The sequence below is a fragment of the Juglans microcarpa x Juglans regia genome, chromosome 5D, assembly GCF_004785595.1.
Source record: "Juglans microcarpa x Juglans regia isolate MS1-56 chromosome 5D, Jm3101_v1.0, whole genome shotgun sequence".
NCBI classification, from domain to species: Eukaryota; Viridiplantae; Streptophyta; class Magnoliopsida; order Fagales; family Juglandaceae; genus Juglans; species Juglans microcarpa x Juglans regia.
In genome coordinates this window covers 5,957,784-5,970,282 of record NC_054602.1, presented here as the reverse complement: position 1 = coordinate 5,970,282, position 12,499 = coordinate 5,957,784, and the positions used below count along the sequence as shown (strand labels likewise).

The following is a 12,499-nucleotide window of genomic DNA, read 5'->3' as shown; positions in this document are numbered from 1 at the left end:
TCTATAGAGAAGGTAATCGGGTTGCTCATATTCTTGCTCGATATGCTTGGAACGTTGAGGATATCTCAATGTGGAATGAGTGTTATCCAGACTTTATTTCTCAGGCTATTTGACTTGATAAATGTCTGTAAACTCCTTTTATTAATGAATTTCCAGATTTCCTATCAAAAAAAATTTATATATTTTTTATTATTTTATTTTATTTTATTTTGTTTTATCTCATCTGATCTAATCTCATTATCTAAACGAAATATTATTTTCTTCTACACGTTTAAAAGTTAGAGGAGAAAATGATAAAAGATGGTGGAAAAGATGAGCGAAAGACTCGAAGTAGACAAAAGTGAATAAAAATCACTGTAAATGAGTCACCAAGTGGACCATGCATTTATATTCTGAGGTCGCTTACTAATTAAATATGGTAGCAGTGATTTTTTATTTCATTGACTGGTTGCATTTGGCCTACCAATTGATGTCAGGATCACGATCATGAAAAAGGTTCAATCGACGTGATGAGATCTAAGAATGGTCATTCATAATGCCATTAGGAGAACTAGGCGTGCCAAGGTTAGGAAGGTGGCATTGGGGTACGTGCATGGCTCGGGGGTAGGTTCTTGAGCACCCAAGACAAGATTAACTAGAGAATGATCAAGTTGTTAGCCAATTCTTTGATTTTAAGGGATTGGGCGGTTGCTAGAGGATTGGCCGAATATCTCCTTCAAATTATGGAGATTATTTATTTGTTAATTTGTTTGAATTTGTTTCTTTTATTTTAGGAGTTATTGAGATTGTTTCTTAAATTTTAGAAGTTTGACTTGTTTTGGGATTGTGATTTCAAATTTTAAAAGAAGTTGTTAGAGGGAATAAGTGGGGAAAGGCTGGCCGAACCCTAGTAGTATTTATTTCGGGTTTGCATTATAATTGAGGCATTAAGTTATTTTTAATAAAAGTGAAACTTATGCTTTGTTACCCTAATTTTGGAGAATTGAATGCTAGTCCGAGTTAGTCTTAATTTTCACCATCATACCAATCGGATCTTGGTATTGCCTTGAGGTAACCCTAGATTCAATCACCTAACATGCCACAAACACTTGAGTGAGAGTGAGGCTTCCATCACGATGTCAAGATCTTGCAACTTTTCACGTGTTTTGTTAATTATTGTGTGTTGTACGGATAATTATTAGGAAAAAAAAAAATGGACGGTGCTGCATCCACCCTCCCTGCTCTCGCTCAAGCTACCGTTAGGCATAATTAGTGTTTTTTTTTTACATGTATTGTTTAATACTTTTAATATTTTTTTTTAAAAAGAAAAAAATCACAATATTATTAAAACATATTTTCTTAATCATTAAGTAAAAATAAAAATAAAAAATTCTAATGATAAGAACTAATGGTGAAAGTATCATTTTTCAAAAAATAAAGACATTGAGAAATTAGTGCAAGGAGATAGAGTGGGAGCCAGCTGTCTAACCATAAATAAGGACTAATTGCAATGAGTCACTAATCTGATTTTTATTCCTTCTAAGCAAGCATATTATAGATATATTTAATAGTTATAAGATATAATAGTCAATAAAATAGGAGATTCTAACATTCATATTAAATTAACAAATACAATACAAGAAATAAATAAATAAATAATAGAGAGATATGAGACCAATGACTTAACCTCAACCCATTTCCTACAAGGAGAAATTGCTTAAAGTGATTTTAATACAAACTAAAATCAGACTACAATATTGTGACTAGGAGTCATGACTAGGAGTCACAATGAAGAGCTGTGTGCTACATTTTGCTGGTCTGGACTGGCTACTAAAAACTTTCACTACCTCTTTCATACGATCATTGGTTAGGAGAAGTAAAAACTTTAGAAGATAATAAATAAGAGATGCACTGAATCTGTCGGCGGACGATCGCCCGAGATTAGAGAGTCCTGCAGTAGGATGCGTAGCGATCGTCGGGGCCGGAAAGCAGTAAATTAATGCTTCTTCTTGCTATGGACGGAAAATTAGATAAAAATCTATAAAATACAACCTGGACAGTTTCTGGACAACCCAACAAGGGTGGAGGGAGGGACAGTTGGGTCCTTTGGTAGGTAGAAAAAAATCTCCTACAGATAGAGAGAACGAAAAGCGCTTATTGGACAGTGGGGGTTCTGATGATCTTAATTAGGTAGATAAATATAATATTAATAATAGGACGTCAAAATTAATGTCTCAATTTCACAAGTTAGTGAACTGATTGGTAGACTGGTTGGTCTTAAACCGTTAAACGTACGAGAAACTTTGGGGCTCAGCGAAATTTAATGAGGACAATTAATTACTTGTGCAAAAGAGGACATGCGCGCATCATGAAGAGGTCGTGGAAAACTCCAAAGTTAATGATCACTTTGTACAACGTACAAATATTTTTTAAATATAAATATTTTTTAATTTCTCTCTCATATTTTTTTATTTAATTATTATAATTTTTTAAACTTATCTATAAGATATAAAAAATAATTAAATTTTTTTAAATTTAGAATAAAAATAATATTAAAAAATAATATTATAATATTATAATTTTGTAATATTTTTATTCAACTTTTCTCTCTCATTTCTATTTAATAAAAATCTTAACTTAAATTATTTTATTACTATTTATAAATTATTTTATTAATTTTTTATCTCATTTTATTTTATTGATCTAATCTTATTATCTAAACGAAATATTATTTTCTTCTACACGTTTAAAAGGTAGCGGAGAAAATGAATAAAAGATGGTGGAAAAGACGAGCGAAAGACTAGAAGTAGACAAAAGTGAATAAAAATCACTGTATATGAGTCACCAAGAGGGCCATGCAGTATATTCTGGGGATGCTTACTAATTAAATATGGAAGTGGTGAATTTTTATTTAATTGGCTGGTTGCATTGATAAGCTGGCCTACCAATTGATGTCAGGATCACGATCATGCAAAAGGTTCAATCGACGTCAGGATCGTGCCACTTTTCACGTGTTTTGTCTTAAGTTAATTATTGTGTGTCATACGTACAATTATCAGGGGAAAAAAAAGGGTCGCTACGTGCACCCTCCCAGCTCACGTCAGGCTTTTCACGTGTTGACAGCACTGACATTGAAGTTTATCTTTAACATTTGTTGAGGATTACATAATTTTTATGAATCTAAAATCTCTTTAGTGATAGCCTACATTAGTTATTAAATTTATTTAAAATAATAATATAATATTATTTTTTTAATAAATTTTTTTTTCTTATTTTACAATTATATTAATTATATATTAATTAATAATTTAATTCGATTCTTATACTATTATTACAAGATAGTTAGAGATTAAACGTGAATAAAAAAATTTTTTAGAGATTAAAAGTGAATAAAAAATAGATTTAATAGATGAATAGTAACCCTTCAAATTTAGAAAAACTTATCTATTTACTGTAACTCAAAACTTTTCACTTATATATTTGACTAATTTAATGCAGTTCTATTTTGATAAAATTGATTATATTTTGAATTTGGCTAGGCTTTTGATAAAACTAATGCTAATACTTTGAGCTAGTATAATTAGTATTTTATTTTTTATTTTATTTACATCTGTTGTTTAATATTTTTAAATATTTTTTTTAAAAAATAAAAAATATAATATTATTAAAAAATATTTTCTTAATTATTAAGTAAAAGGAATAATAAAAAATAAAAATTCCTAACTAATAGTGAGAATATCATTTAAAAAAAAAAAAAAGAAAATCCAGAAATTAGTGCAAGGAGAGACGGGGTGGCAGCCAGCTGTCTAACCATAAATAGGGACTAAATGCAAGGAGTCAGTAATCTGATTTTTTTTTTCCCTTCAAAGCAAACATATTAACATTTGTCTCAAACTAATAAATACAGCACAAGAAATAAGGAAAAAAAAAAAAAAAAAGAGATATGAGATCAATGACTTGACCTTCACCTCTTTTTCATTGAAAGAAATTGCTTGAAGTGATTTTAATACAAATTGAAAATAGACGACAATACTACGATTGGAAGTCACAATGAAGAATTGTGTGCTACATTTTACTAGTTTGGACTGCTACCGAAAACTTCCATTATCTCTCTCATACGATCCTTAGTTAGGAGAAGTAAAAATTTTGGAAGATCGCAAATAGGAGATGCTCTAAATCATTGGCGGACGATTGGTTGTGGCTAGAGAGTCTTGCGGTGGGGGCGCATAGTGATCGTTTGGGGCCGGAAAGTAGTAAATTCGTGCTTCTCGTTACTATGGACGGAAAATTAGATAAAAATCGACAAAATACAATCTGGACAGTTTCTGGACAACCCAAAAGGGAGGAGGGAGGGATAGTTGGGTCTTTGGCATATAGAAAAAATCACCTCTGGAGAGAGAGAACGAAAAGCGCTTATTGGACTAAGGGGGGGGGCGTTCTGATAATCTTAATTGAGAAATAATACTTGCAGTCGTGAGTGTGCAAGCGTCATGCAGTCACTTTGAAAAAATGAATAAATATGATATTCATACGAAAAGAAATTAATTTTTTAATAGTGAATTTCATACTTTTTCAAAATGACTGTACGACGTTTACATATTCTATAATTATATATAATATTACTCATCTTAATTAGGTAGATAAATAGAATAATAATAATAATAATAATAATAATAATAATAATAGGACGTCAAAATTAATGTCTCAATTTCTCGAGTTAGTGAACTGGTTGGTCTTCAACCGTTAAACGTACGAGAAACTTTGGGGCTCAACGAAATTTAACGAGGACAATTAATTACTTGTGCAAAAGAAGACATGCGCGCATCATGAAGAGGTCGTGGAAAACTCCAAAGTTAATGATCACTTTGTACAACGTGAAAAATAAAATCAAAATAAAAAAATATTGTACCAAATAAATGGTTTGTTCCCGTGATTGCCGACTGTAAGAGTATTCAGATATTATATATAGAAGAATTAATTAGAGGTTGTTGAGAGGCTGCTGGCAGCATTAATATTAGGAAGAGGAAAGTCTTTGAACGACCAATATTATGTTGGTTTTTGTTTTCACCCCAACTTGCGTCCAATCTCCGTTAAATGGTAATCTCTTTAGCCAAATCATTAATATATTATATTATTTTGTGCACGATGATTTCATCGATCCTTTAAAAACATAAAAAAAAATAAAACGGTGGAATGGACTCCCCACCCACTAAAATTTGCTTTGTCCTAACAAATAGGGCACCTTAATTTCCGCTGCATCAACCATCTATATAAAGGACCAATATGATTAATGTATGTGCATGCAAGAAGCTCTGAGTTAAGAGATCTACACCAAATTAAGAAGATGGATCTAGTGAATTGTGGCCAGGAAGCGAGTGAGTTGTTTCGAGTTCAGTCTCACCTGTACAAACATCTATTTAGCTTCATAGATTCCATGTCACTCGGCTGTGCAATTCAGCTTGGCATACCTGACATTATCCATAGCCATGGCCAACCCATGACTCTTCCACAGTTGGTCTCTAAACTTCACATTGACCCAAAAAAAACTATGTGCGTGCACAGGCTTATGCGTTTGTTGTCGCATTCCGGCTTCTTCACCAAGACAACAACTGTGCATGAAGATGGAGAAGAAGAAGAAGAAGCCTATGCTCTCACGCCTTCTTCTAGGCTCGTCCTCAAGGACGATCGCACCAGCTTGTCACCATTTGTTGTAGCTATGCTTGACCCTGCTCTTATAAACCCATGGTATTCCTTGGGAGATTGGTTTCGAGGGAGTGAGCTCACGCCTTTTGCAAAAGCGAATGGGATGGGTTTGTGGGACTACTGCAACCAAAACCCAGAATACGGTGACACTTTTAATGAAGCAATGGCCAGCGATTCCAAATTTATGAGGTTGGTCGTCAAGGAGTACAAACCCATTTTTGAGGGTTTGGGTTCGCTGGTTGATGTTGGAGGTGGAACTGGGACTCTGGCAAGGATCATTTCCGAGGCATTCCCTCACATTAAATGTACTGTGTATGACCTTCCACATGTGGTTGCCAACTTGCCAGAAAGTTCAAACTTGAACTACGTTGGTGGTGATATGTTTCAGTACATCCCTCCTGCAGATGCAATTCTGTTTAAGGTGTGCAACTGCTACATATTTCGTGGCTTAATTCAAGTTCTAAACTTTGTTTCAAAATTTGGAGTGTATTCTTCTAAATTTACTCTCTTTAACCACAGTTATATATGATCTAGATAAACAGTTGGGTATATGGTAGATCATCGATTGGTAAAAATTGAATACCATTCATCAAATTATTTTGATAACTTTCATAAAGACAACTATATATATATATAATATTCCAGTATGCATGTGCCCCTTATGAAATTTAAGACATCTGTCAATCTGATTCTGAAATATGATATTTGACACGTACAGTGGATTATGCATGATTGGAACGATGAAGACTGTGTCAACATACTGAAGAGATGCAAAGAAACTATTACAAGCAAAGGTTATAAGGAAGGAAATAAGGTAATTATCATAGACGTGGTGATAAATGAGGAGAAGGATGATGAAGATACCACCAAAGCAAAGCTCCTCTTTGACACAGTGCTGATGGTTTTGCTCCCTGGAAAAGAAAGGACCGAGAAAGAATGGGAAAAGCTCTTCTTGGAGGCTGGCTTTAGCCGCTACAAAATAGTGGCATCCTATGGCATGAAATCCCTGATTGAGGTTTATCCTTAATGGTCGGATAAAACAATCATTATCAGTCATGTTGAAAAAAGAAATAAGGCCATCTTAAGTACTGCCATATATATATATATATGATGCATATTAGAATGAATAGTACGTACTTCCGAGCTTAGGAACTCATGAATCTTGTTGTTGTTTACTATCATGTATAATTAATTAAGCTTATTTATATAAATGGATCGTGCTTGATTCATTGTCTTCTTAATTAAAGGCTATAATTTTATTTGTAGTAGTACTTCTGCAATGGTGGCCGAAAATTTAAAAGGTTCCGGTCTTTGAATATTAATGAATCTTGAAAATATTTTGAAACTTGTGCACGCGTTGGAATAAGCCAAGCTAGTAAAGTTGTATTTGGGTGTTGAACTGAATTGAGTTGAGATGATAAAATATTATTAGAATATTATTTTTTAATATTATTATTATTTTGAGATTTGAAAAAGTTAAATTGTTTATTATATTTTGTATTGAAATTTAAAAAAGTTGTAATGATAAGTTGAGATAAGTTAAGAGGAGTTTGACTTCCAAACGAAACCTAAGTTTTCTACAAATTAAGCACTTTCAGGCAGCTGTGGGGTCCCGACAATTTTCTTTTTTTATTTTTTTATTTAATGATTAAAGAAGTGTTTTTAATGATATTGTAATTTTAAAAAAAAATATTTAAGAATATAAAAAAATAAAAATAAAAAATTCTATAAACATAAAAAACACTTTTTTTTCTCATCGGAACGGGTCTCGTGCTACATCCTCGGCGCACTTCTCTTTGGTATATGTACTGGTATTGGTCGCTAATAACCAATTGGCTATCGCAGGCAGTACTACTTGATGATATGGCCGAAGCAAGCTTATAAATTAATTTCCTTCAAATTAGCTTTCCAAAAAATACAAACTTTCATATCACCAAGAAAATGTGCGAAAGGTAATTAATTATTAATTAATATTCCAACTTATAACCAGAACAGTATTAACAAATTTGAATATCTCACACTTTTAAAAGAATATATGATATTTGCGCGAGAGTTTGAAAAATTTGTAATGATAAAATGAAATGAATTTAAAAGTTTCTTTTATCCAAATAACTCTTAAACCATGTCAATTTATAAATTTATTTTTGTAAGATCTCTATATTGACCTTTCATTTATCATTAACAAATGATACTGTCTACACGTACTCCAATTGATTGCAATTCAAAGGAGAAGGAAGTGAATGGAAGTTACATAAGAAATAAAGTACTACATGCATGCAGAAGGTCAATTCGAAAGGAGGAATATTTAACCTGCGATGGAGATAAGAATGAACGGAATATTTAAAGGAGGAATATACTACAAAAAGACTCAGAAAATGGGCTTTCCTGCTGGGGCTAGAGAAGCTATGGGCCAGCCGGTTTTTTCTTTGCATACGCACTGGTTCACTATAAGCCCAGTTCTGAAGTCTGCATGAATTAGGGAAGTTTCTTTACTCTCTCTCTCTCTCTCTCTAAAACCAAATATATTTTACTTACAAATGAAAGCTTTCAGAACACTTGCAATGGCTGCATTTTTTTTATAACTTCGGTTTTTCTATAATCTTATTGTTTTTATTTTATTCCTATGAATTAAATTAAATTATTAAGTATTTGTAGTTCGTTTTTGAGTAGTTTTTCTTTATAATTTCAGTTTATACTTACGATTCAAATTAATTTTTTAATTACTGCAACCGATCACCAAGCCCAAAAAGTTTGATATCATGGTGATAACTAGGGCTGCAACCCAATGCCATCCAATCAGGTTTGGGCCCGGTCCGACCCGACCCGACACTGTGCAGGTTGGGTCGGGTCTTTTTTTTTTTTTCTTTTTCTTTTTTTATATCAAAGTTGGTGACCTGTGTTAAGTTACAGCTTAATGGACGGAATATAGCATGCAAAACAGGTTCATTAAGATCTCAAAAGACATCAAAATAATATTGACATAAACCAGATGAACAAAAAAAAAAAAAAAAAAACCAAAAGAACTAGAATATTAATTCTTCCAAAAAATAAACCAAAAGAACTAGAATATTTATTCTTCCAATAAAGAAGTAAAGGTGCAAAGGCATGATGTGAATTAAAAAGAAGCATATGCAAAGACATCAAAAACAAGGAGCCCTTGGATGGACTTTATCCATACTGCCCCTTCATTAGAACTAATAAAAAAAATGTACATAAGCCATCTATTACAAAAACTATCTAAATTACAAAAATATGAACATTAACTGATAAAGGACTGAGGAGTATCCAACGATCAAATAATAGCAGGTTCCCATATCTTCCTCTATATCTGCCATTATGAAAAAGTCTAACACCAAATCAATAATAGCACATCAAATAATCCAAGTCAACACAAAGTGATTTAGTTTCTCTAACAAAAGAGTGAAAATGAAAAGCATACCATCATGCAAACCATAAGCCTTGAGTTACTCCTCGTCAACGTAAGTAAAACTTAATTTTGGATCAAACTCTAAAAAAACACATGATAATTATTAAATGATATAAAAATAAACATTATGAAAAAGTTTAATAAATATGTAAATAAGAAATAAGTTTATTACCCAATTATGCCTCAAAGCTTTCAATATTATCCAAGGAGGCACAAAGATCAAAGGGTATTAGATCCCTCAATCAATTTTGTGTATAAACGAGTGCCTCGACTGTTCTTGAAGATACCATATTGGAGAATCAAAACAAAAGCTCGAGCAATTGTTTCTAGAGGCCAACTAACAACATAAACTCATTTCAAGCTCTACAAAATAGAGGATGCAATGAACCAGTTCAACATTTCAACAGAAATTACCGCATATTAGAGCAAACCCATAAAAGAAATTATGGATAAACAAAGACAACAACAATCACCGCATAAATACATGCAGATCCAAAGAAAAAAAAAAAAAGAAGAAGAAAGAAACACCCTGCATTTACAGCTCTCAAACCCATAAGAAATAGAATCTAATGGATAAAAGGGATCCTCCATTTCGGTGCAATTTACGTTGCTCTACCCAACAGAAAATTCACAAAACAGTTCAACATTTCAACAGACTCTACAACCCAAATAACGGCGACGAAACAGAGAACACACAGAGCACCAAACAAAGCTGAAAAACTTAAATCTTACCGAGAGAGAGAGAAAGCACCTCTGCGATGACCACTACGACCGGCGACGGTGAAAGGAGACAGAGAACGGCGATAGTGACTAAGGTTTCTGCAGTGGAGAGGAGAGTGTTTTCATCTTCGTCTTCAGATGTAGAGTCAGTTTCGATGAATTCGACGAGTTATTTTTACTAAAACCCGGCATCATACATTTGACCCGATAAATCCGTCTCTCACGGGTTGGAGAAGTCGGTTCTGACGGATGGATCGGGCTTAGGCCCAATTATGCACAGCCCTAATGATAACTGCAATTTCATAAAGGAAACTATCATTAATTAAATAATAATAATTGACCAGCAGTTAACTACGGTGGTCAAACATAAGTGGCAAAGAAGCTTTTCCCCTCAAGTTATAACTTTGTCAAGGCACGTGCCCCAAAACTTCTCTTTTGCTTTTAATTGTGTTGTATGAGAAAGGGCTAAAATCATCAAGAGCAAAGGAATCTGCAAAATTATGGATCTAACTCATGATGCCCAGGGGGAGGGAGCGATGGAGCAGTTTCAGGCTCAATCTCATCTGTATAAACATGTCTTTAATTACATAGGTTCCTTGTCGCTCAAGTGTGCGGTTCAGCTGGGCATCCCGGACATAATCCACAACCATGGGCAACCCATTACCCTTCCTGAGTTGGTCTCAAAGCTCCAAATTCACCCTTCGAAGGCTGGTTTCGTGCCGCGGCTGATGCGCTTACTTGTGCACTCTGGCATCTTCGCTGCAACAGTTCGTGTCAAAAATCAAGAAGAAGAAGAAGAAGCGTATGATCTTACACCTTCATCTAGGGTCCTCATCAAAGATCAGGTAACCAGCTTATCACCATTTGTTCTGGCAATGCTTAACCCTGCTCTAGTAACTCCATGCCATGATTTGGGAAATTGGCTTCAAGGGGATCAGAAGTCCACTCCATTTGAGAGTGTGCACGGGATGAGTTTCTGGGACTATAACGACCAAAACCCAGAATTCAATAGTCTTTTCAATGAAGCAATGGCCAGTGATTCTGGAATGATGAACTTAATTGTTAAGGACTGCAAGGCAGTTTTTGAGGGGTTGGATACGTTGGTTGATGTAGGGGGTGGTACAGGAACATGCGCTAGGATCATTTCTGAGGAATTCCCTCATTTGAAATGCACAGTTTTCGACCTTCCACACGTCGTAGCTAATTTGGCAGCAGACAGTTTGAAGTTGAATTATGTTGCAGGAGACATGTTTGAGTCTATCCCTTCGGCGGATGCTCTTCTACTTAAGGTATATATGCGCATTTAATCCTTCCGCAGTCATTTTCGAGTTTTGCTGGTTGGTTTCTTGGGTTTCCTTTGCATCTTGATCTGCAAATTTCATTCATGGGCGACATATATCTAACTGCTGTATATATTCAAAATTTTCCTCTCCTTTTTGCAATATTTGTAGTGGTAACCCTGCAATTACTTTAAATTTATATTTCATGAAATTTATCTCCTTAAATTTTGAACAAATGATGATTTTCACAGCAAAATTTTTTAATTCGCACCTTGACTTTATAATTGTTTATCTCATTCAATTAAATATTTCACATATTAAGAAATATCTGATCCGATCCAGAGTACATGAGCTAGCTAGCTAGCGTTCACCATACAATAATTTGTAAAAGAATTCTAACACGAAATCTACTTGACACATCTGCTCTAAAAATACAAGGGAAGAAAAGTTTGCTGTATAAATCAGAAACAAATTCCTTAATTTATCCTAACATATATATATATAGTCCCCAGCAACTTTGTCTTACTCTTCAAAGCTTCAATAAGTCCCTCATACATACGTACAGTCCTGAAAGATTGAATTGTTCTTCTCATTTAATTTTCAACAACAAATTATGTATGGATCGATTATGAAATTAATCCTAATCATATGATCAAACAATTCTAATATTCCAATAGTGTCAGCCATATTTATATGTATATATATATAGTACCAGAGTTGCATGCACCAGAGTCCACCAAATTAGCAAAAATGTTTCCTCCAAAAAGAAAAAGAAAAAAGAAAAAATTCGATTTCGAAATTAATTCAAAATAAGGGTTTGAGCCAACTTTCAACACACAAGTAGATTAAATAAATATATATATATATATATTGTGATTTTCATTATTATTATTATTATATATTGACGGTGAAAGGTGCAGTTGGTTTTACACGGTTGGAGCGATGAGCATTGCGTGAAGATACTGAAAAAATGCCGAGAAGCTATTTCAAAGAATGGATCAAAGGGCGAGGGGAAAGTGATAATCATAGACGTAGTGATAAATGAGAAGAAAGACGAGCATGAAATGACTGAAGCAAAGCTCTTCTTTGATATGTTGATGATGATTGTGGCTTCTGGAAGAGAGAGAGATGAGAAGGATTTCAAAAAGCTCTTCTTGGAGGCTGGTTTCAATCGCTACAAGATTACACCAATTTATGGCTTAAGGTCCATTATCGAGGTTTATCCTTAATTAATTAGCAACAAAATTTATATATATATATATATATATATATATAAATCAAGTATTAATGTAAACTCTTTAATGTTATTCATTTTCATGTATCCTAAATTTGCATGTATACTTGAATTAATACTATATAGCTAGCCTATTATATAGTGTTAGCTAGACAT

The 12,499-nt window shown here is 33.5% G+C and overlaps 3 protein-coding genes across 3 annotated transcripts in view; all 3 read left to right on the top strand.

The window, feature by feature from the left end:
- The window catches only part of LOC121266276 (trans-resveratrol di-O-methyltransferase-like), a 30,532-nt gene extending 23,690 nt beyond the window's left edge, over positions 1–6,842 (top strand). The window contains exon 3 of the mRNA XM_041170056.1: positions 6,776–6,842. The gene's annotated coding sequence lies outside the window, so the exon portion shown is untranslated. The remainder of the gene's footprint in view (positions 1–6,775) is intronic.
- Positions 5,194–6,842, top strand: LOC121266277 (trans-resveratrol di-O-methyltransferase-like). The gene is made up of 2 exons (XM_041170057.1): positions 5,194–6,103; positions 6,401–6,842. Exons 1-2 carry the CDS (start codon positions 5,270–5,272, stop codon positions 6,707–6,709), a joined length of 1,143 nt encoding a protein of 380 aa, XP_041025991.1. The 5' UTR covers positions 5,194–5,269; the 3' UTR covers positions 6,710–6,842.
- Positions 6,843–10,266: 3,424 nt separating this feature from the next.
- On the top strand, positions 10,267–12,430 carry LOC121266421 (trans-resveratrol di-O-methyltransferase-like). Its single transcript, XM_041170237.1, has 2 exons — positions 10,267–11,118; positions 12,030–12,430. Exons 1-2 carry the CDS (start codon positions 10,330–10,332, stop codon positions 12,336–12,338), a joined length of 1,098 nt encoding a protein of 365 aa, XP_041026171.1. The 5' UTR covers positions 10,267–10,329; the 3' UTR covers positions 12,339–12,430.
- Positions 12,431–12,499: the final 69 nt, after the last annotated feature.